The sequence below is a fragment of the Chionomys nivalis genome, chromosome 7 (assembly GCF_950005125.1).
Source record: "Chionomys nivalis chromosome 7, mChiNiv1.1, whole genome shotgun sequence".
NCBI classification, from domain to species: domain Eukaryota; kingdom Metazoa; phylum Chordata; class Mammalia; order Rodentia; family Cricetidae; genus Chionomys; species Chionomys nivalis.
In genome coordinates this window covers 101,254,800-101,278,487 of record NC_080092.1, presented here as the reverse complement: position 1 = coordinate 101,278,487, position 23,688 = coordinate 101,254,800, and the positions used below count along the sequence as shown (strand labels likewise).

Genomic DNA, 23,688 nt, shown 5'->3' with positions numbered 1-23,688 from the left:
CCAGCACTCAGGAGGCAGAGACAGGAGGATCTCTGTGAGTTCGAGGCCAGCCTGGTCTATGAGAGCGAGTTCCAGGACAGGCTCCCAAACTACAGAGAAACCCTGTCTTCCCTGCTCCCCCAAATGCAAAAGCCCCAGCTCCAAATGAACCAGAAGTTTCCTGTCTGCTGGGCCAGGCTGCCAGAGAGAGCGGACAGGTCTTTAGGGAAGTGAAATAATGTCTTACAAAAGAAACGCTGGGGGGGGGGGGGAGTTCATGAGTTTTTGAGACAAGGGTTTCTCTGTAGTTTTGGAGCCTATCCTGGAACTTGTAGACCAGGATGGCCTTGAACTCACAGAAATCTGCGCGCCTCTGCCTCCCAAGTGCTGGGATTAAAGGTGTGTGCCATCACCACCTGGCAAGAAATGCACTTTTGGCCGGCGGTGGTGGCGCACGCCTTTAATCCCAGCACTCGGGAGGCAGAGGCAGGCGGATCTCTGTGAGTTCGAGACCAGCCTGGTCTACAAGAGCTAGTTCCAGGACAGGCTTCAAAACCACAGAGAAACCCTGTCTCGAAAAAACCAAAAAAAAAAAAAAAAAAAAGAAATGCACTTTTGGTGTCAGACTCTAAAGACAGAAAAGGTCAAATACAGATGGTCACCTAAAAGGGCTAGATGTGGCTTGCCCGTTAAGTCTGGGTGCTGGCAGCAACAGGAAAATGCTTGCTATACCATGGTGTAAGTGGACACTGGCAGGGATGCTGTGTTTACCTGCACAGTGCAGGTCCCAGGTCCCTGGCCTGTCTCTGTCACGAATGTTGGAAGTGTTCATGAACACCCCCTATCTACTCAGGCCCTGACACAGGTCAACTGACTGGACTCTCCATGGGGTGATCTGTCATGAATGGGAGGTGGGGCCACCTGCCCCATCCCCTTAGGAAATGGTCACAGCAGGTCAGGATGGTTTTGTTGTTTTGTTTCTGTGTGCTAGGGGAGAGGCAGGCCCAGGATCTGCCAAGAATATATGGAGCCCATGCCCACAAAGACCTCTTTTTGTTTGTTTGTTTGTTTGTTTGTTTTTTTGGGTTTCTCTGTGGTTTTGGAGCCTGTCCTGGAACTAGCTCTTGTAGACCAGGCTGGCCTTGAACTCACAGAGATCCGCCTGCCTCTGCCTCCCAAGTGCTGGGATTAAAGGCGTGCGCCACCACTGCCCGGCTCTTTTTTTTTTTAACAAATATTTTTTTAATATTTATTTATTTTATTATGTATATAGTATTCTGTGTGTATGCGTGCAGACCAGAAGAGGGCACCAGACCTCATTACAAATGGTTGTGAGCCACCATGTGGTTGCTGGGAGTTGAACTCAGGACCTTTGGAAGAGCAGGCAATGCTCTTAATCACTGAGCCATCTCTCCAGCCCTTACAAAGACCTCTTAAACTGCACCCCAGTCAGGATCCAACACGATTGCTGCCACTAGCTAGGGCTAGGTCATTATGGGGGGGAGGGGTCTACTGGCCTCTATGGGCTCCTGCAAAGGAAAACAGAATGAGTGCTCACAGGGGGTTGATGTGGTATGACCAGCTCTGGGTACACACACACGCACACGCACGCACACATGCGTACACACGCACACACACACGCCCCCGCTTCCTAGGCTCCTAACCTGCACTTTTTCTGCCTCTTCCCTACAGAGTGCCCAGCATCTCCAGGAGCCAGCTGTCTCCAAAAGGTTGACCAGAGCCCTGTCACCATGCAAAGCACCTTTGCTGTCAAAGGGCTAAAGATGGAAGCACAACCAAAAGCCACACATCCCAGACCCAGCAAGTCTCGTCCAGCTAAACCTACAAACTGCCAGCAGCCGCGGCATCCCAGGATCCGCAACTATAACCTCAAGGACTAAGTCTCAGTCTCCTGCAGGGGACCCAAGAGTGCCTCCGCCTCGGTGCTTGGAGCCTGTGTTGGGACAGGTGTACACATGGCACACAGGCAGCTGTGAGCACAGGTTGCCTTCCAGTGATGGCCTTCCTGATGCCACCAAGCCATTAAAACCCTCCTCCATCTGTCTGGCCTGCAGAGTTGTCTATCTTGTTCCACTGCCACCTGTCTACATGGCCACTGACAGCCACTGCGCACTGACCGTGTCATTCTCTGGAACCTGGCGGGGGAGAGTAGAGTAACCACCTACGAAGTGTGTCCTCAAAGGACATCGTGTGAGAGGTCCTCCCAGTACGAGCCTGGTGGGGGCCCCATCACCCTACGTACCGCAGGAACATATCCATATGCCCTTCTGAAAACCTCATCATGAGACCTGCGTGATGGCTTGACTTGACTTGAACTGTCTTAGGGCCAATTCCTGCCCCCAGTAGAACTTAAGGATGGCTTTGGCCTTGGCCTTGCTGGGTATCCTCCAAGATAGACATGTGGAGGGCTTTCGGAGTGCAGGTCTCTCCCAGGTCTAGGTTTCTTTGTGACAATGACTAGTCTTGAGAATCTACATTTTACATGTGTAAAATACTGAGAGATGGCTCAGTGGTTAAGAGCACTGACTGCTCTTCCAGAAGTCCTGAGTTCAATTCCCAGCACCCACATGCAGCTCACAAATGCTTGTAACTCCAGTTCCAGGGGATCTGAAACCCTCACATAAAGTATAGACCAGCAAAACACCAGTGTAATTAAATAAGTAAATAAATCTTAAAAAAAAAAATACTAACACTGATTACTCTCTGGCTGGGCCAGTGGTCTTGGGTGTCACGTGAGAACCTCAGGCCTAGGTAGCAGAGATCTGTACATCATTCTTGTGTGTTTGTAGTAGGCTTCTCTGCAGGTGCATACACCAAGAGCCATGGGATGTCTTCACAACAGCCCACTTGGGCACACTGTGCTTCCAGGATCAGCAGGGGCAATGGAAGGCCATCCTGATGTGGCTCCTTCACAGGCCAGCTGCGCGTTGCTGGTTAGGCCACACGTATGTGAGATGTAGCCCTGCAACATGCATGGAGGGATAGAGGGGGAGGGGCAGATGTCTGCTCTGACCTCAGCACCCTACAGTGGACAGGCCCAGACCCTGCATTCAGCCTCTCCTCGTTACAACCCCTCCACCTGAGTCCCTGAGAGCTGCAGACCTCTGCTGACCACTTCTGCTGACCAGCAGCAGGGTCAGTAAGAAGGCACCAGGAGGTGGGGTTGGGCAGCTCTGGCTGGCACAGGCACAAGCCTTTTGAACTGGCCGGAAAACCGAGACACCCAAACGAACACCAAAGTGAAGACGCTTGAATGGGGGCAGTGCAGGTACGGAACCTGGGTCCCTCGCCCTCCACCTCTATAGAATACACACGACAGCGGAAGATGCCAACAGCGAGGCATAAAATGGGCCTTAAAGACATGGGGGCTGTGGCTGGAGAACTTGGGGGCAAGCCAGCATGCGGGCAGAACACACCTGCCAGTCCTGTAGGCTGACCTTCCGCAGACAGCCTGGGTGGACAATCAAGTTGGGGAAGCTAGAAACCAGGGTTGACAAACAAGGCTGAAGCTCTGGCACCCGTTCGCACCTAGGCTTTCTCAGACACCAAGCTATAGAGAGGTAGTCAAGAACCACTCCCCCCTCCCCGCCCGCCGCCAAAACCAAAAAATAAAAAAAAAAAAAAAAAAAAAAAGCACTGCCCCATAAGGAGGTGTCTCTTTGGTGACCAGGGCCTAAAGGGGAAGGACAGCAGGGAACGGAGCCACGTCTCTGGGCGCTCCGGCTGCCCCCTGAGCAGTTCGTCTCTTTTTGGTCGGTGGGTTTTGTCATCTTCCGCCCCAAACTCGCTGACCCTTTCAAAAGAGGAATTTAAGGGAGGGAGGGAGAGGGTCCCGGAAACGAGGATCTCAGGGAGGCGCTCAGCAGCTCCTTTGTTCTTGTTCCCACCGTGCGGGGGAGGGGTGGTATCCCGCTCGCCAGATGGCCGCGCCTGGACCGTGCGCGGACTCCGGAGACCGCGGCATGCAGCCTGTCAGTATTCCTGATCCTGCTCACTCTACCCGTCCCTGCCCGCATCCTGGTCTCCAAGGTGGCCACCGAGAGGGTGTCCGAGAAAGCTGAGCCACGTTGACCGGTAGTAACCTCGCCGGAGGCGCCCTCCGCCAGGGTCAACGACCGCGCTTGCGCGGGGGCCCGCGAAGCGCCTCGCCGCCGCTGCCGGCCCATCACCCTATTGCCTAGCAACGCCCACCCGCGCGCCGCCATTGGGCCGTCGCGAACGGCCTCGGCACCCCATTGGTCTTGATGTGGAGCAGGCCACGCCCCTCAGCTCCGCGCGCGCTACGATCGCGGCGTGAAGTCGGCGGCGACACGGACCCGTGGCCCCGCGTGGCCCCGGTGTCTTCCGCGCAGTCCCCAGTGTGACCAAGCACGCCCGTCCCACGCCGCGCGCGCGCCCGCGCACCGCGCACACCTGGCCCGGCCCCGGGGGTGGGGAGGGCGGGAGAGATGAGGGCGTCGGGCCCGGGCCCGCGTGGCCTGCGCGAGGCCGGGGGCGGGGGACGGAAGCGGGCGGGGGCCGCGCGCTCCTTCGGCGGCGGCGCGCGCCCGCGCAGGGTCCCGGCTGGGGGCGGCGCGCGCGGGCATCACCCCACCGGCGGCGGCGCGCCGGGTCCCGGGGCGCAGCCCCGACGCTCATTGGCCTGGGCGGCGCAGCCAAGCTGTCAGCCCATGTGGCGTGGCCGCGCGGGGATGGCCGCGGTTTAAATAGCGCCGGCGCGGCCTAGAGGGAGCCAGAGAGACGGCAGCGGCGTCCCCATCTAGTTCGCCTGTCGCGCTCCGCGCTCGTCGTCTGCCTCCAGAGCCCAGTCAGGTACGCGGCTCCGTTCCGGGGTCCGGGACGGCCGGCCGGCCGGCGTCGGCGTGAGAGCCGTGGCTCCGGCTGGAGGACAGGCGGGCGCCGATCCCCGGTATTCTTGCGCTCACAAAAGCGCCGCCGCTCCCCTCCGACGGTCAGCCACCCGGATGCTCGGTGCGGTGCGGCCGAGAGGGGCGCGGGAGGGGTGTGCGGAGGGCCAGCGCGGCGGGCCGCTGTCACGTGGGCGCCGCGCCAGCCCCGGTGCAGGAGGCTGGGCGCCTCGTGGATGGGGCCGGGGCCTTCGCTCGCGGCGGTGGGACGCGGGCGCCAGCTCGGAGAGGCTAGATGCGGGGTCTGGGTGCGCACGAGGCCTCAGGGGCCTCAGCGGAAGTCACCGGACTATCCAGGCCTCGCCGGCAGGGTGGCGCGGAAGCCTCCACGTTAGACCTATGGCTGCAAGGCCTGGACTGTCCTGGGCAAGTGCCCTGGGGGGACCCGAGGATCTCATGCAGCCCCTGCTGCTGCTTCCTCCAGGTTATTGTAAGGTGTTCGGCCAGGTGGCGAGAGGCTTGGACTGTCCCTGCTCCGCACCTAGCCGGGAGTAGTTAGTACTCCAGGTCGGATCTTCCTGGAGGGGTCCATGGGCAGGGGCTGTGTTTGCCTGTGCACCGCCAGACCTGGGCACTCCATAGTAGTCGGGCCTGTTCCTTCTGAATCCTCAGCAAGCTTGGCGTCCTTGCTGGCCCTGAGCAGAACCCAGTCTCTATCCCCACCTGGAGAGGGAAGCGCTGGCTTCCCCGTGGCTTGAAGTGAGAGCATGGCTGCCAGAGTTCCAGACCCATCTCTCTTTGCAAGTTCCTGATTTGACCAGTATCCAGTAGGCACTGCCTGGAGGTCATATGGTCCCATGTAACTCCAGCGAGGCATGGTAGGGTCAGGCCATGTTATGTCGGTGCGAAAGGAAGGGATCAAAACCTTAGAAGTAGCTCTCTCGGTGCTCAGAGCCCTGAGCACTCGGCTCATCCAGGCTGGGTACTGCCAGGGGCTTTCTGAACCGTGACTCTCAGAAAGTCAGTGCAGGACACTCAGGTGCTACCTGTGGATCAGGGTCCATCTTAACCAATTGAGCAACAGCCGGGAGTGACTGTGTGGGGCCCACCATGCTACCTTCCCCACAGAGAAGAGCTATGGAGGAGGTGGTGATAGCCGGCATGTCGGGCAAGTTGCCTGAGTCAGAGAACCTGCAGGAGTTCTGGGCCAACCTCATTGGCGGTGTGGACATGGTCACAGATGATGACAGGCGATGGAAGGCCGGTGAGTGTCCCCTGGGATCAGACAGCAGAACAGATCGGGAGTCAATTGCAAGGCATTTCCTGGAGACAGTGCTTGCCCGTTGAGATTCCTATATAGTTGTGAGGTTGAGAACCAGTCAAAAAAAAAGGACAGATGACTTGCTTGGGTCCTACATGGAGGATACCAAAGCTGGGCAGGAGAACGGGACTGGGTCCTTCTGAAAGTCCATCAGCAGCCTGTACTCTGAGCGGGCTGCCCGTGTCTTAAGATGCTGATTTGACTCTCACACCCAACGGGATCTAACGTAGAGCCCAAGAGTGGCTCTACCTGATGGACAGGTGTGAGTCAGCATTATGAGGCTGGCCTGGCCAACCATATCAGCAGCGGGTCTCCCATCAGGATGGAGGTGACGGGGTGGTCGCCAACCTCAGCTCTGGCAGGTGTTTTGGGACCCCTCGTTCACAGTGAGGTTGGTTCGCTTCTTTATTGGAGCCTTCCCCAAGAAGGAGCTCCTTGTTCCCTGGCTTCAGGGGCTGTGATGTTCCACAGGGCTCTATGGTCTGCCCAGGCGGTCTGGAAAACTGAAGGACTTGTCCAAGTTCGACGCCTCCTTCTTTGGGGTCCACCCCAAGCAGGCTCACACAATGGATCCCCAGCTCCGTCTGCTGTTGGAAGTCAGCTATGAGGCTATTGTGGACGCAGGTGGGTCATTGGGGTAGCTCGATGGTAGAGCACTTGTCCAGTGTTCACAGGAACCCGGGTCTCATCCCCAGCTCTGTGGAAAGGAAAAGGAAATGCAGTAATAGTATCTTCTTGGCTTTGAGATATCAGGAAAGCCTGGCCTAGGCCTCTGGCTGTGTCCCCAGCCCTGATCTAGGGCCAGTGGCTCAGGAGGCGGGGGCCTTGGGTAGGTCACAGTTTCACAACTGTACACCAGTGGTGTCCCAGGCGCGCCCTGTTACCCCAGTTTCCTCACTCCCTGATCTCTGGCTGCTCTGGAGCTGAGGGCGGGGCTTACAGCAGGTAGTTCTGCAGGGGCTCGGCCTCTAGCTTTGGCAACAGTCCTGTCCAACAGGCTGTCTCTTGTGGAGACAGAGATCTGGATCCTGCTGCTTGGGACATGGACGTGTTCCTTCCTAGGCCTAGAAGACCCCACAGTGGGCAGCCATTGTGGGTTGGTGTCGTGGTGGGAAGAGTGAACTTCAGGTTGGTAGGAGCTAACTAGCCCTCCACGTGATATTCAGCCACCCTGGTGTACAGTATAAGATCAAGGGGTGCAGGACCCTGGCAGCCTCCATGGTGAACATGGAGGTTCCTAACTGGGCCTGTCTGGCTACCCATGCCCTATCAAAGGCTGGGCACAGCTCCCTGGGGGTTTACCCACTGTCCTCTGCTTTCCCAACTTGGACACTTGGCCTTTGTCTGCCTTTATCTCCTTATCTCAGCCTGTCCTGGGGCAGGCTGCCCTTGGCCCTAGAGAACTCATTGGCTAGCAGGCCCTTGGGACCCACCAGTGACACCAGAGGCCAAAGGAGTTGCCTTTGGGACAATGGTGTCCTCTGTCCCTCCTGTGGTTGCAGACTGACCCAGACCTTAGAGGCCCACTGTTTCCCCTGATAGTACCCCTCTTACCCAAACCTGTGTGGCCAAACCTGAGCCTTACTGCTGCCCCCGGCAGGCATCAACCCAGCCTCGCTCCGAGGAACAAACACTGGTGTCTGGGTGGGTGTGAGTGGTTCCGAGGCATCGGAGGCCCTGAGCAGAGATCCTGAGACACTCCTGGGCTACAGCATGGTGGGCTGCCAGCGAGCCATGATGGCCAATCGGCTCTCCTTTTTCTTCGACTTCAAAGGTTGGTTTTCTCCCAGCCCTGGTGGGTGGACAGACCAGCCCTGGCATAGGCCTCACCTGCATGTGTCCATCCATTTGGGCAACCCTTTGGGGTTCAGGCTTCCTTGTTCTTGGGGAAAGCTGAGTGGGGTGCTCGAGATCTGGGTAGGCCAGTGTCCGCCTTGGGGTACCCACACCTGCTTTATGCCCTTGCTCGCAGGGCCCAGCATTGCCCTGGACACAGCCTGCTCCTCCAGTCTGCTGGCACTACAGAATGGCTATCATGCCATCCGCAATGGGGAATGCCCTGCTGCCCTTGTGGGTGGCATCAACTTGCTGCTGAAACCCAACACCTCTGTGCAGTTCATGAAGCTGGGCATGCTCAGCCCAGAGGGTACCTGCAAGTCCTTTGATGACTCAGGTGAGGTTGGCATGGGGGCAGTCTTTAGGCTTCCTATGCAGGATTCCAGTCTGTACACAGAGTATGGCATCTTGACTCCTGCTGAGGCATATGGGGTGTGAGTGTACACACACACACCATCGTCCCAGAGTACCTGCCTGGCTTAGGTGTTGATCTGCCCTAGGGAATGGATATTGTCGCTCTGAGGCTGTGGTGGCGGTTCTGCTGACTAAGAAGTCCCTGGCCCGCCGGGTCTATGCCACTGTACTGAATGCTGGCACCAACACAGATGGCTGCAAGGAGCAAGGTGGGCACAGAGGGCAAAGAGAGCATGGGTCTCAAGAATGCAGAGGTGGAGTGTGCAAGGCTTCATACCTCCATTACCCTGTCTGCCCCAGGTGTGACATTCCCCTCTGGAGAAGCCCAGGAACAGCTCATCCAATCGTTGTATCGGCCAGCCGGCCTGGCCCCCGAGTCCCTTGAGTACATTGAAGCCCATGGCACGGGCACCAAGGTGACAGCCCTTTCTAGCCAAGACCTGACCCCTGCACCTTTACTAGAGAGATTCCTGGCTGCAACCTTAACCTCCTTGTGTCCCCTGCAGGTGGGTGACCCCCAGGAGCTGAATAGCATTGTGCGAGCCCTGTGTTCCTCCCGCCAGGGCCCTCTGTTAATCGGATCCACCAAATCCAACATGGGGCACCCTGAGCCTGCCTCAGGACTTGCAGCCCTGGCTAAGGTGAGCAGGCTGGGCTCTGTGAGTCAGAAGTCTTCGGTATGTGCATAGCTATGTACTGTGACCACCACTTACCTACCTGTGGGCTCCTGCCTGCACCGTGGCCAAGAAGGCAGGCAGGACAGGGCTACCCTGTAGTCTTCTGGACAGAGGAAACCCTTGCCTGCGAAAAGGATGGGCAGTTCTGAGGACACATCTGGGCAGCCAGGTTCAGCAGAACGCCTCATTCTGTGATGGCAAGGGAGGAGTGAGCCAGCAAATGCTCTGGCGTGCCCTTTCCTGATGGGAGACAAGTACAGTGTCTGCAAGACCCACCTCTGAACTTTCATGCCTTCTGGGGCTGCTCCTGACTGGGGACGGGGTGTGTTCTAGGGAGGTGGGTAGGCACACTTGGATGGGGTCTGCTGCCCCCTAACTAACGTGTGTTCTGGCTGCAGGTGTTGCTATCCCTGGAACATGGGGTTTGGGCCCCCAACCTGCATTTCCACAACCCCAACCCTGAAATCCCAGCCCTTCTTGATGGGCGGCTGCAGGTGGTGGATAGGCCCCTGCCTGTTCGTGGTGGCAATGTGGGCATCAACTCTTTTGGCTTTGGAGGTTCCAACGTTCACATCATCCTCCAGCCCAACACACGGCAGGCCCCTGTTCCTGCCCCACATGCTGCCCTTCCCCGTTTGCTGCACGCTAGTGGACGAACTGTAGAGGCGGTGCAAGGCCTGCTGGAACAAGGCCGTCAGCACAGCCAGGACTTGGCCTTTGTGAGCATGCTCAATGACATTGCAGCCACCCCTACAGCAGCCATGCCCTTCAGGGGTTATACTGTGCTGGGTGTTGAGGGAGATGTCCAGGAAGTGCAGCAAGTGCCCGCCAGCAGACGCCCACTCTGGTTCATCTGCTCAGGTGAGCCCTTTGCTCCCAGGCTAACCCTCGGAGGGGGGGTGGCTCCCTTTCCCTGAGGGCAAGGCTGGTAGGGTTCCATGCTTTGACCCTGATAAGCTTTCTGGGACAGGGATGGGCACGCAGTGGCGTGGGATGGGGCTGAGCCTCATGCGCCTGGACAGCTTCCGCGAGTCTATTCTGCGTTCTGATGAGGCTGTGAAACCATTGGGAGTAAAAGTGTCAGACCTGCTGCTGAGCACAGATGAGAGCACCTTCGATGACATCGTGCATGCCTTTGTGAGCCTCACTGCCATCCAGGTAGGTCACCAGCATAATGGTGGGGTCCTGGGACACTCAGGAGTATATACTTCCCGGGATCACACGGTCCAGGATGTGGGCACCAACATGTATGCTTCCCTGGGCAGAGCAAGCCTGGGGAAGAGTAGGGCTTCCCAGGAGTCCTGACATCAGAGAGAGGCCGGGCTTTACTGTCAGTGGTTGTCAGTCTAGTGGTCCTAGGGCTGTGTGAGTGACGTGACCTGTGTCTCCAACCCCCAGATTGCTCTCATAGACCTGCTGACCTCTGTGGGGCTGAAACCTGATGGCATTATTGGGCACTCACTGGGAGAAGTTGCCTGTGGCTATGCCGATGGCTGTCTCTCCCAGAGGGAGGCTGTGCTTGCCGCCTACTGGAGAGGCCAGTGCATCAAGGACGCCCACCTCCCAGCTGGGTCCATGGCAGCTGTTGGTAGGTATCTTTTCAGGGCCCCACCTCAGACACCGGGATCTTCTTGAAAGGGCAAAGTTCTGGGTTCTTCAAAACAATCAGCTGCCACCTTGGAGGAAGAAGTGCGGTTACAAGGGGACAGGCCACTCTGCTCAGGTTGTATTCACAGGAGGCTTCAGTTCTTCTGAGCCCACAGACCTGAGCAAGACGGGAGATGAGGGGCAGAGAACTACTTACTTGACCCTAGGTGGTCATTGCCCAGCTCCTCCATTACTTACCCCTGACACCCCCTAAGGGTCATTTCTGAGGTGAGACCTGGCCCCTTTCCCATGCTAACTCCATAATGACACCTCCTCTTGAGAGCAGACGCAGCGGAGGTGAAAGTGCCCTGGGAAGGCCAGTTCTGAGGCTGTCATTATGTCATCTCATTCCACAACACCCTTGGCCCCAGGTGGTGCTTGTGGCAGAATCCTGGTTCAGGGTGTGGGTGGGGACCCGCTCTGAGGCCAGCCACTCTTGATTGCAGGTTTGTCCTGGGAGGAATGTAAACAGCGCTGCCCCTCTGGTGTGGTGCCTGCCTGTCACAACTCTGAGGACACTGTGACCATCTCTGGACCTCAGGTGGGCCCTGCAACCATAGCAGGACTTCTCCCCCCTGCTTTTTGCCCTGGCCTTACACGGGAGGCTAAAGGGCCCAGTGGTGAGCTGTACCTGTCCCCGTCCCTACTGTTCCTGACAAGGGAGAGCCTGCTCAGACCCCTCTGACCGCTGGCTCTGCTGCCTGCAGGCTGCAGTGAGTGAGTTTGTGGAGCAGCTGAAGCAAGAGGGTGTGTTTGCCAAGGAGGTGCGGACAGGTGGCCTTGCCTTCCACTCCTACTTCATGGAAGGCATTGCCCCCATGCTGCTGCAGGCTCTTAAGAAGGTGAGTGCCTGGCCACATATGTGGAATTAAGGGTGTGGTAACTTGACTCCGCTTGCTTAACCAAGCTCCTGTGTTCGTTCAGGTGATCCGGGAACCACGGCCACGCTCAGCTCGCTGGCTCAGCACTTCCATTCCTGAGGCCCAGTGGCAGAGCAGCCTGGCCCGCACATCTTCTGCCGAGTACAACGTCAACAACTTGGTGAGCCCCGTGCTCTTCCAGGAAGCACTGTGGCATGTCCCCGAGAATGCTGTGCTGCTGGAGATTGCTCCCCATGCACTGCTGCAGGTGAGCACCGGGTCTGCCCGGGGAAGGGGCGCAGCAGCCTGCCAGTCACCAGAGAGGATGAGTGTGGCGTGCAGGAGGTCAGAGCCCAGCCCTCCTTTGCCATGCACAGGCTGTCCTGAAGCGGGGCGTGAAGCCTAGCTGCACCATCATCCCCTTGATGAAGAGGGACCATAAAGATAACCTGGAGTTCTTCCTCACCAACCTTGGCAAGGTGCACCTCACAGGGTAGGTTCCCCTGCTCCCTGCTGCTCCTGGGGGCCCATTCCACCCTCCATGAGAGGGGTTACTGTCGGCCTCGCTCAGTTCTGGCCCTGTTTGGCCATCTTGGGATCTTGAAACAAATGGAGCCACAAGTGTCTCAGACCTGGGGCAGGTGTGTCACTCGGCTCTCTCCACCAGCATCGATGTCAACCCTAATGCCCTGTTCCCGCCTGTGGAGTTTCCGGCACCCCGAGGGACTCCTCTGATCTCCCCTCACATAAAGTGGGACCACGGTCAGACCTGGGATGTCCCAGCTGTTGAAGACTTCCCCAATGGCTCCAGTTCCTCCTCTGCCACAGTCTACAACATTGGTGAGCGGGCTTCATAGTGGAGAGGTTCCTTCCCAGGCACATGGGCCAGTGCTGAGGTCTCTGTCCCTTACAGATGCCGGTCCTGAGTCTCCCGACCACTACCTGGTCGACCACTGCATCGATAGCCGGGTCATCTTCCCTGCCACTGGCTACCTGTGCCTGGTGTGGAAGACACTGGCCCGCAGCCTGGGCCTGTCCCTAGAAGAGACTCCCGTGGTGTTTGAGGATGTCACCCTCCATCAGGCCACCATATTGCCCAAGACAGGTAAGAGACACCCTCAGCAGGGGCCGCTGGGATGGTGAGGACTCTGCTCTGACCTCCCTTCTCTGCAGGGACTGTGTCTCTGGAGGTGCGGCTGCTGGAAGCCTCCCATGCCTTTGAAGTGTCTGACAGTAGCAACCTGATAGTGAGTGGTAAGTGGGACCTGGCTGGACCTGTGGGACCTGGGACCCCGATCCCAGCCGGCCCTGCGCTCAGGTCTTCCTGCTGTTGTCTCCTACAGGAAAAGTGTACCAGTGGGAAGACCCTGACTCCAAGCTCTTCGACCACCCTGCAGACCTGAACGCCCCTGAGTCTGTCCCTGCCTCCCGCTTGACCCAGACAGAAGTGTACAAGGAGTTGAGGCTGCGTGGATATGATTATGGCCCTCACTTCCAGGGCATCTTTGAGGCCAGCCTTAAAGGTGGGCAGGAGCATCCCCAAGTCTGAGCACGATTGCCAGGGGCCATCTCCTCCCACTGGGGGGAAGTAAAGGCCCCTGGAGCAGGTGCCATCCGGAGTCCTGACCCGGCCCCTCTGCTGCAGGCGAACAGGGCAAGCTGCTCTGGAAAGACAACTGGGTGACCTTCCTGGACACCATGTTACAGATCTCCATTCTGGGTGACAGTCAGCAGAGTCTGCGGCTACCTACCCGAGTGACGTCCATCCACATTGACCCCTCAACCCACCTGCAGAAGGTGTACACGCTGGAGGGGGAGAATCAAGGTAGCTCTGACCCTCACTCTGTGCACTTGTGTCCTTGCTGGGCACTACCGATGCTGACCAATGTGTCTCCATAGTGGCCGATGTGACGACGAGCCTCTGTCTGGGCAGCACGGTGTCTGGTGGGGTCCACATGTCAAGGATACACACAACAGCAGCCCCACGGCGGCAGCAGGAACAGCTGGTTCCCACCTTGGAGAAGTTCATTTTCACACCCCACGTGGAGGCTGGGTGCCTGTCTGAGAGCCCTGCCCTACAGAGGGAGCTGCAGCGGTGCAAGGGTAAGGCCGCTCTCCGTGTCTAGGCACAGCATTCTGCTGCATCCCTTCATCCTCTGGCCAAAGGACAAGCTGGGGAATGGGTCCTGAAGTTGGCTGGAGGCCTTGGAAAACAGACCTTTCTCCCTCTCAGGTCTAGCCCAGGCTCTGCAGACCAAGGCCACCCAGCAAGGACTGAAGATGGCAGCACCTGGGCTGGAGGACCCGTCACAGCATGGACTGTCTCGGCTGTTGGCAGCTGCCTGCCAGCTGCAGCTCAACGGGAATCTGCAGCTGGAGCTGGGCGAGGCGCTGACTCAGGAAAGGTTCCTGCTGCCAGAAGACCCTCTGATCAGTGGTCTCCTTAACTCCCAGGCACTCAAGGCCTGCATCGACACAGCCCTGGAGAACTTGCCTAGCCTCAAGATGAAGGTGGTAGAGGTGGGTGCTGGAAGGGTAGACAGGCCGTATATATGCATGGATCCAGGGTGATCTCAGACCTGAAAGCAGGCAGTCATGGTGCAGCTGCTTTCTGTGGTCTTCGACCTTGAAAGATTTTGGGGAAATCACCCCTACCAGCCCAGGAACGTGATACCAGAAGAAAAGCTTCTAGGAAAGAATTCCTAGATGACTGGGGCTCCAAGATGGGACCTCGTTGACAGGCTTGGGGGTTAGGAAGAGCCTCCTAGCTGGCGTTGCCACAGGCCCACGGATGCCTACCCAGCCCCCAGGTTTTTGCTGTTTCCTAGAGGCAGCAGATCTAAGATGTTCCCCCACCCCAGGTGCTGGCAGGAGAAGGTCACTTGTATTCCTACATCCCGGCACTGCTCAACACCCAGCCCATGCTACAGCTGGAGTATACAGCCACCGACCAGCACCCCCAGGCCCTACAGGATATTCAGGCCAAGCTGCAGCAGCATGACGTTGCTCAGGGCCAGTGGAACCCTGAGGATCCTGCCCCCAGCAGCCTGGGTGCATTTGACCTTCTGGTTTGCAACTGTGCAGTGGCCAGGCTGGGCAACCCGGCCTCGGCCCTGAGCAACATGGTGGATGCCCTCAAGGAAGGTGGTTTCCTGCTAATGCACACGGTGCTCAGAGGTCATTCCCTTGGGGAGATCTTGGCCAGCCTCCCCTCTGCGGTGCAGCCTGGCCCCAGCCTCCTAAGCCAGGTACTGCTGCTGGGTGTGCAGGGCAGGTGAGGGCTGAGTACAGCCCGACCAGCTCGGCACTTACGTCAGACCTCATGCCATCACACAGGAAGAGTGGGAGAGCCTGTTCTCAGAGAAGGGGCTGCACCTAGTGGCCCTTAAGAAGTCATTCTATGGTACTGTGCTCTTCCTATACCGCCGAGCCACGCCACAGGACAACCCCCTCTTCCTGCCTGTGGAAGATACCAGCTTCCAGTGGGTGGACTCTCTGAAGGTCAGGTTCTGGGGCTGGGTACCTTTCCTTGCCCTCCCTGTCATGGGACCCTCATCTGGAGGCTAACCCTTCTTTGTCCTGCAGAGCATTCTGGCCACATCATCCTCCCAGCCTGTGTGGCTCACAGCCATGAATTGCCCCACCTCAGGTGTTGTAGGCTTGGTGAACTGTCTCCGCAAAGAGCCTGGCGGACACCGGATTCGGTAGGAGAGACCCTGAGAGGTGCCCACCCACTCTCACGCCCTCACGCCCTCCCACCCACCCTTGATGTCCTTGCTTTCGTCCCACAGGTGCATCCTGCTGTCCAGTCTCAGCAGCACGTCTCATACCCCCAAGCTGGACCCTGGCTCTCCAGAGCTGCGCAAGGTGCTAGAGACTGACCTGGTGATGAACGTGTACCGTGATGGGGCCTGGGGTGCCTTCCGCCACTTCCTGTTAGAGCAGGGTGAGCCCATCGGCCAAGGAAGAGGTGGGGGACAAAGAGCCCGGCCAGGTAGGCCCTGTGACATTCTTGCTTCCTTTTGTCTTCAGATAAGCCCGAGGAGCAGACATCACATGCCTTCATAAACGTCCTTACCCGAGGAGACCTTGCCTCTATCCGCTGGGTCTGCTCTCCCCTGAAACACGCCCAGCCCGCCAGCCCAGGAGCACAGCTCTGCACTGTCTACTATGCCTCACTCAACTTCCGTGACATCATGCTCGCCACGGGCAAGCTGTCCCCAGATGCCATCCCAGGTGCGGCTGAGTGGCTAGGGGTAGTACAACCCAGGTAGAAGTCCTGGGGAGGAAAGGGCTCCCCACACCAGGGCCTCCTACACTTGCACCCCCGTACCCTGGCCAACCCAAAGAGGGGACCCTTAGCACTGCATGCGCCTCCCCTCTGTCTCCCTGCAGGTAAATGGGCCAACCGGGACTGTATGCTGGGCATGGAATTCTCAGGCCGTGATAGGGGTGGCCGACGTGTGATGGGGCTGGTACCCGCAGAGGGCCTGGCCACCTCCGTCCTGCTGTCACCGGACTTCCTCTGGGAAGTGCCCTCCAGCTGGTAAGTGGGCCGGCTGCAGCTGGGGGTGACGTGATCTTAGAGTTGGTGGCCAGCCTGAGGTGATCCTGTGCTGTGTCCTCAGGACCCTGGAGGAGGCCGCCTCTGTGCCTGTTGTCTACACCACTGCCTACTACTCCCTGGTGGTGCGAGGGCGCATGCAGCGCGGGGAAACTGTGCTCATCCACTCGGGCTCCGGCGGGGTGGGCCAGGCCGCCATCTCCATCGCCCTCAGTCTGGGCTGCCGAGTCTTCACCACTGTGGGTAAGGGCCCTGCCCCCTAGAACCCCAGACCTTGAGCTCTGTGACCCAGGCTCACCAGGGCCTCTCTCGTCACAGGCTCAGCTGAGAAGCGAGCCTACCTCCAGGCCAGGTTCCCTCAGCTCGATGACACCAGCTTTGCTAATTCACGAGACACGTCATTCGAGCAGCATGTGTTACTGCACACTGGTGGCAAAGGTAGGTGCCCACCTGGGCCGTTGCCAGGGAGTGGTTCATGCATTCAGTCTAGCCCTCTGGACTGATTGAGCCCGCATGACCCAGAGTTTCTGTGTTTGTCACCCCAGGGGTCGACCTGGTACTCAACTCCCTGGCAGAAGAGAAGCTCCAGGCCAGTGTCCGGTGCCTTGCTCAGCATGGTCGCTTCCTAGAGATAGGCAAATTTGATCTTTCCAACAACCACCCCCTGGGTTAGTAGTCCTGGGGGCAGGGGTAGGGGGTAGTGTGGGGGCTTGAGGTCTCCACCGGTGACCGTGACTCTCCCGTTCAGGCATGGCTATCTTCTTGAAGAATGTCACTTTCCACGGGATCCTGCTGGACGCACTTTTTGAGGAGAACAATGAGACCTGGCGGGAGGTGGCAGCCCTGCTGCAGGCTGGCATCCGGGATGGGGTGGTGAAACCCCTCAAGTGCACAGTGTTCCCCAAGACCCAGGTGGAGGATGCCTTCCGCTACATGGCTCAGGGGAGACACATTGGCAAAGTCGTTGTCCAGGTGAGGCAGCCCTGGGTACCCGTGCTGGCTTTGTCTGGCAGAGTTTAGTTTTTCTGATTCCACTCTCTTCTGTGTGATATTTGCCACGGCACATGTGTAGAGACGAAGGACAGCTAAGAGCAGCCAGTGCTCCTAACCACTGAGCCGTCTCTCCAGTCCCATTAACTAACTCTTACATCTTAAATTAACCCGTTTCTGATCATCTGTGTACCACCATGAGGCTGTTTGCCTACTGCTAAGGTTCCAGCAACTTCCTTCTCATGGCGTCTCTTTAGCTCCACCTACTCTATCTCTTCCAGCCTGGTTATATTCTGCCCTCCCATAGGCCAAAGCAGCTCTATTTCCTTAGCGAATACGAGCACCACGTATGCAGAAGGACTCCCACACCATTGCTCCTCATCTCACTGGTCCTTGGGTTGATTCTGAGCCACTACTCTTTATCTGCAGGTGCGGGAGGAGGAACCAGAGGCTGTGCTCCCAGGGGCTCAGCCCACCCTGATTTCTGCTATCGCCAAGACCTTCTGCCCAGCCCACAAGAGTTACATCATCACTGGTGGCTTAGGTGGCTTTGGCCTGGAGCTGGCCCGGTGGCTTGTGCTCAGGGGGGCCCAGAGGCTTGTGCTAACTTCCCGGTCTGGAATCCGCACAGGTAAGCAAGTAGGGGCACCTGGGGCAGCTGGTGATGTAGGCCTCCCTTTGGTGGAAGGTGTTCTGGGAGGGGCTGTAGGCCACTCCCTCTCCTCCGGTGCAGCCCCACAGCCCTGTGTCCCACAGGCTACCAAGCCAAGCAGGTTCGAGAGTGGAGGCGCCAGGGCATACACGTGCTAGTGTCAACAAGCAATGCCAGCTCACTGGAGGGGGCCCGTGCTCTCATCACTGAAGCCACAAAGCTTGGGCCTGTTGGAGGTGTCTTCAACCTGGCCATGGTGAGAAAGGCATCCTGGGCTCTAGATACCTCCAAAGCCTGAGACCCAGGGTAGCTGCTAAGTGGGGTAGAACCCCAGAGCTGCAGCAAGCACTAAAACCTTTTCTCACAGGTCCTGAGAGACGCTATGCTAGAGAACCAGACGCCAGAGCTCTTCCAGGATGTCAACAAGCCCAAATACAATGGTACCCTGAACCTTGACAGGTAGGCAGTACCTCCATTTGGTCCCACCTGTATTGGTCCCCGCCAGGCCTGGGGGTCTGGGAGAGCCAAATCCGTGCCACCTGTGGTCTTCTCTGGACTGCCTTGGAGAGGTTATGGGCATGATAAAGTGATACGAACACCCACCCACAGGGCAACCCGGGAAGCCTGCCCTGAGCTGGACTACTTTGTGGCCTTCTCCTCCGTAAGCTGTGGACGTGGTAATGCTGGACAAACCAACTATGGCTTCGCCAACTCTGCCATGGAGCGGATATGCGAGCAGCGCCAGCACGATGGCCTCCCAGGTGGGCCTCTGCCCAGCCCACCCATGCTGGGACTTCACACGTTCCACAAAGCCTCTCACCCACTGCCTCCTTTGCTCGCAGGCCTTGCCGTGCAGTGGGGTGCCATCGGTGATGTGGGCATCGTCCTGGAAGCGATGGGTACCAATGACACCGTCATTGGTGGCACACTGCCACAGCGTATCGCCTCTTGCATGGAGGTGCTAGACCTCTTCCTGAACCAGCCGTATGCGGTCCTGAGTAGTTTTGTGTTGGCTGAGAAGAAAGCTGTGGCCCACGGTGATGGCGAAGCCCAGCAGGATCTGGTGAAGGCCATAGCACACATCCTAGGTGAGCCAGCTTCAGGAACCCGCCTAACTCTCCGAGCCTTAGCTTCCCCATCTATAGAAGCAGAGGACAGGGTTACGTGGCCTGGGGAGCTATGACCACAGTGATGTTTGTTTATAGAGGAAAACAGATTTGTTCTAGGCCAGCACTCCCAGCCTGTGCCTGGTTCCCATGTCCAGGTTGTCCTCACCCCCCCCCCCCTTCTAAACAAAAGTCTCCTTTGGCAGGCATCCGAGACCTGGCAGGTATTAACCTGGACAGCTCGCTGGCAGATCTTGGCCTGGATTCACTCATGGGTGTAGAAGTACGCCAGATCCTGGAACGTGAACATGACCTGGTGCTGCCCATGCGTGAAGTGCGGCAACTCACGCTTCGGAAGCTGCAGGAACTGTCCTCCAAGACTGGCTCAGCGAGTGGTGCGTACCCGACAGCAGGTGGTGAGAGGGTCTTGGTGTGTCCCATCCAAGCTTCCAGCACCGGGGCGACAGTACAGTCCTTTCTCCAAAGAGCACTTGGAGCTGGGCGGTGGTGGCACTGGGGAGGCAGAGGCAGTTGGATCTCTGTGAGTTCAAGGCCAACCTGGTCTGCAGAGCGACAGCCAGCCTGAGGACAGGCAGGCTCCAAAGCTACAGAGAAACCCTATCTTGAAAAAACAAACAAACAAAAGACCAAAGAGTGTTTGGGACCAGTGCTTAGTACAGGTGTAGTGTACCAGAACCCACATACCAAGGCTAGGCTATATCATACTCTGTCCTTACAGAGGTGACAGCCCCCAAGTCCAAGAACGACTCGGCCCTGAAGCAGACCCAGCTGAACCTGAGCACCCTGCTTGTGAACCCCGAGGCCCCAACCCTCACTCGGCTCAATTCGGTGCAGAGCTCCGAGCGGCCTCTGTTCCTGGTGCACCCCATTGAAGGCTCCACCACTGTGTTCCACAACCTGGCTGCCAAACTCAGCGTGCCCACCTACGGCCTGCAGTGCACCCAAGGTACCGCGCACGTGCTGGGGCGGCGCTCGTGCCTGGGGGCTCCGTTCCCCACTAAGTGCTGAGCCCTGTGCTGTCTTGCAGCGGCTCCTCTGGACAGCATCCCGAACCTGGCTGCCTACTACATCGACTGCATCAAGCAGGTGCAGCCCGAGGGGCCCTACCGAGTGGCTGGGTACTCCTTCGGGGCCTGTGTAGCCTTTGAGATGTGCTCTCAGCTGCAGGCCCAGCAGGGCCCAGCCCCCACCCACAACAGCCTCTTCCTGTTTGACGGCTCACACACCTTTGTGCTGGCCTATACCCAGGTAAGAGCTGGGCCAACTGGTCCTAAGTGCTGCCACCTGTGTCTTGGGTGTGAACGCATTTCTTCCGGGAGGGTCCTGGTCACTTTGACACTTGGTGCAGCAGTGTCTCCTGCCGTGACAGAGCTATCGGGCAAAGATGACCCCAGGCTGTGAGGCTGAGGCCGAGGCTGAGGCCTTATGTTTCTTCGCAAAGCAGTTCATTGATGCAGAGCACAACAAGGTAGGCCAGGAGACACCCTGGAGTGGGCAGGAAAGGCAGGCTGGAGCTGAGAATGACATGGACCAGAGAGATGGGGTGCTTCTTTAGATCCCTGTCTCCCCAGTGGAAGGCGGGGCACACTGGTCCCACCCCAATCCTCAGAACTGTTCCCTCCAGATGCTAGAGGCCCTGCTACCACTGAAAAGCCTGGAGGACCGGGTGGCTGCTGCTGTTGACCTCATCACCAAAAGCCACCACAGCCTGGACCGCCGTGAGCTAAGCTTTGCTGCCCTGTCCTTCTACCACAAGCTGCGGGCAGCCGAGCAGTATAAACCCAAGGCCAAGTACCATGGCAATGTGACGCTGTTGCGTGCCAAGACAGGCGGTACTTACGGTGAGGACCTGGGTGCTGACTACAACCTCTCTCAGGTGAGTGGGGCGGGCGAGGCAGACGCATCTGCAGAGGAGCACTGGCTGGTGACGTCACAGTGAGATGTCCACATTCGCAGGTGTGCGATGGGAAGGTCTCTGTGCACATCATCGAGGGAGACCACCGCACGCTGCTGGAGGGCAGCGGCCTGGAGTCCATCATCAATATCATCCACAGCTCCCTGGCTGAGCCTCGAGTGAGTGTGCGGGAGGGCTAGGCCTACGTGAAGCCATGCTCCACACCCGCCATCAGAGATGCTCCAATCCCCACCACACCCTAAATGCAGGGACTGGGAGGGTCCTGCTGGTGGGACCCCCTGCTCCCAGTGGCCCAGCACCACCCCCTCCCTTGGTGGCTGCTAGAAACAGGACCATCACGTGTCCCAGCTACCTAGTGGGGTTCCCAGAGCCACTGACTTGGAGACACCCTGGTCTGTGAAGAGTCAGTGGAGACGTGCAGAAGCCAAACTGAGCCTTTTCTGCCGTGTGGCCTCTGCCACGCTGGCTGTTTCTCCATAAATTCTCATATTTATTGCATTGCTGGGAAAGACCCCCATTGCTCATTCTAGAACCCCTTAAAATGGCAGAAGCCATGGGGGGCAAATTTCTGGTGAAGTTTCCAGACCCACTACACACAGGCTGCTGGCTGGAGCCCCTTTTTATCCTGGCCCTGCCCAGTGTTGGGCAGGGTATGGAGAGGGCTGGTTCCTGGAGGATGAGGACCCCAGCAGACACTAGCCCATGGCCCCTGGCCCCCATGGTGCACCCCGGCTGCACCCATGATGCAGGGCCACGCTGACCCTGCGGACCGCACCGGACACTGACTTTGTTTTCCAAGAAAAGATTCAAATTGCTACTTGGGTTTTGAATTTACTGCGACTGTCAGTGTAAAGAACCACGTCTGGACTGATTTTTACACCATTGGTAAATGTGCTGCTCTTGATGCTGTGCCCTTTCCACATTAAACCGCATGTGAGCACTGGCTCTGCTCCGTCTCTGTCCAGTCCCTGACCTGGGCTTCAGGTTCCAGCACCACACCCTAGAGGGAACAGCCATGGGGCCGCTGGAGACTGCAAGCTGTGGTGTGAGCAGAATATCTCCACCTTCATGTCGCTCTGGGCGTCAGCTCAGTTGGTGCCAAACCAGACACCAGAGCAAAATTTGAGCAGCACTTGGCTGGTGTGAGAAGCAGGTGACATGGCCAGAACAGAGGACAACACAGAGAAGTCGAGGTCTCTAAGGTCCCTGAGGAATGTAGGCACAGCCTCAGGAGCCCACAGGGCTGCCAGCTTGTATGTATGGGCTTGGGGATAAGTCATGATGGGTCTTGTAAAGCAGCCCTTTGGGGGTCAAGGCCCCTAAGCCTGTGTCCAGCAGAGACTCAGCAGTGGTATCTTCAGCGTCTGTCCACAGGTGGCCGCAGACAGCTGCACCCTGGCCAGCCTGGAGAACCTCTGAGTGGGGGTGCAAATAGGGTGCTCAGAAGGGGTCTCGTCCCAGTCGGTGGTTAGCCCAAGACTGATAAGCATCTGGTTAGCTCTCCTTCAACCTAGAACGTTCTTTAAAAGCTCTGTGTTGTCTCTAGTGTGTCTGGTTAGACAAAGGAATGGATTTATAAACCACCCCAGAAAGGCCTGCCTCCCTCACCCTGCCGTGGGATCTTTAGGGACTCACATGGTGTTGTATAAGTCCATTTTATGACCGCAATAAAATCTTGAGACTCCTTGCTCTTTCTATCTCCCAAGTGATTTCAGCAGTTGCTGGGTCTGGTGGTGCCCCTCAGTGGGTAGCCATCGGTCAGAAACACTCGTCTGCAACCCCTGCTCTAGTGGTGTAAGTTTACCTTGTGCACTTGAGCAGTAAAGATGGCTTCAAGGGGCAAGAACTCTGGCTGCTTTTGCAGAGGAACCAGATCAGGTTCCCAGCAACCTTGGCCAGTTTACAGCCATTGGTGACTGAGGTCCCAAGGGATCTGACCCTCTGGAGGGTGTCACACACACAGTCCATAGACACACATGCAAACAAGACGTTCACATACATAAAACTAAATCTAAAGGAATGAACAAAAGCCCCAAAACCATAAAGCTCAAAATTTCTTTTTGGTTTTTGAAGATGGTTTCTCTTAACAGCTCTGGCAGTTCTGGGATTCACTTTATAGACCAAGCTGGCATCAAACTCACAGAGACCCGCCTGTTTCTGCCTCCTGAGTTCTGGAATTAAAGGCATTCACGCCACCTCTTGGCCTAAGGGTCAAAGCTTCTAACTAAACTGCTCCCTACAAATCTCAACAAGACTCTGGAGCATTGGGTACCTGTGCCCCCATTCCCCCTGCAGGCCGAGGCCAGACTAGGCTATAGATAAGAAGCAGGGGGATGTCTGGCAATGGTGGCACACCTTTAATCGCAGAGGCAGGCAAACTTCTGAGTTCAAAACTAGCCTGGACAGCCGGGGCTACACACAAACCTACCTGGGACAGGGCGGGATGGGGGGTGGACAGGGAGACAAGGTCACAAGATCAACCTATCAAGACACCCAGAATAGACACTAACTTTAGGGTACCAGCCAACAAAAGTAAGTTGGTAACTTCAGGTGCTCAGAATAGTAAAGTATGTAAGCAAAAGAAAGGACTCTGAGAACCCGGGGAAAGAAAGAAATCTTTATTATTGTTATTAAATAATGAGCAGAGCTCAAGAAGAGATAGGACCTCGTGGGTAATTTGGAGTCCCAGAGTAAAAGGGCAGGGGTGCAGCTTGAGAGGAAAAAGTGGTCTTTGTCTAATGTGCACAAGGCCCTGCTTTCAACCCTTAGAGCTGGAAAAGCGGGGTGGGGGTTTACTTTCAAACTTGCAGGTTCAGGAAGCAAACTTCAAGCTCAGGA

General features: G+C 57.4%; 2 protein-coding genes across 2 annotated transcripts in view; both read left to right on the top strand.

The window, feature by feature from the left end:
* Ccdc57 (coiled-coil domain containing 57) overlaps window positions 1-2,630 on the top strand; it is a 99,093-nt gene extending 96,463 nt beyond the window's left edge. The window contains exon 19 of the mRNA XM_057776310.1: window positions 1,672-2,630. Coding sequence (XP_057632293.1) covers window positions 1,672-1,880 — 209 coding nt within the window. The 3' untranslated portion in view covers window positions 1,881-2,630. The remainder of the gene's footprint in view (window positions 1-1,671) is intronic.
* A 1,998-nt stretch (window positions 2,631-4,628) lies between these two features.
* On the top strand, window positions 4,629-21,793 carry Fasn (fatty acid synthase). The gene is made up of 43 exons (XM_057773525.1): window positions 4,629-4,812; window positions 5,976-6,111; window positions 6,640-6,792; window positions 7,769-7,942; window positions 8,141-8,341; window positions 8,505-8,627; window positions 8,719-8,834; window positions 8,925-9,059; window positions 9,494-9,956; window positions 10,066-10,253; window positions 10,494-10,683; window positions 11,189-11,283; window positions 11,450-11,584; window positions 11,667-11,870; window positions 11,980-12,095; window positions 12,270-12,442; window positions 12,516-12,707; window positions 12,776-12,856; window positions 12,946-13,125; window positions 13,248-13,427; window positions 13,502-13,705; window positions 13,836-14,122; window positions 14,464-14,850; window positions 14,939-15,103; window positions 15,188-15,306; window positions 15,394-15,548; window positions 15,635-15,838; window positions 15,998-16,148; window positions 16,231-16,409; window positions 16,485-16,604; window positions 16,712-16,834; window positions 16,915-17,138; window positions 17,586-17,787; window positions 17,913-18,064; window positions 18,176-18,267; window positions 18,418-18,569; window positions 18,651-18,896; window positions 19,121-19,309; window positions 19,654-19,881; window positions 19,963-20,183; window positions 20,305-20,403; window positions 20,560-20,811; window positions 20,892-21,793. The coding sequence occupies exons 2-43, from the start codon at window positions 5,985-5,987 to the stop codon at window positions 21,027-21,029; spliced, it is 7,515 nt and encodes a 2,504-aa protein (XP_057629508.1). The 5' UTR covers window positions 4,629-4,812; window positions 5,976-5,984; the 3' UTR covers window positions 21,030-21,793.
* The last annotated feature ends 1,895 nt before the right edge of the window (window positions 21,794-23,688 follow it).

Bases quoted from the DNA above. Each gene is read 5' to 3' on its own strand.
- Fasn (XM_057773525.1), top strand. From the start codon at position 5,985: ATGGAGGAGGTGGTGATAGCCGGCATGTCGGGCAAGTTGCCTGAGTCA. The intron at 11,284-11,449 runs GTGGGCCCTGCA...TGCTGCCTGCAG, and splicing joins TGACCATCTCTGGACCTCAG to GCTGCAGTGAGTGAGTTTGT. The intron at 12,096-12,269 runs GTAGGTTCCCCT...TCTCTCCACCAG, and splicing joins GGCAAGGTGCACCTCACAGG to CATCGATGTCAACCCTAATG.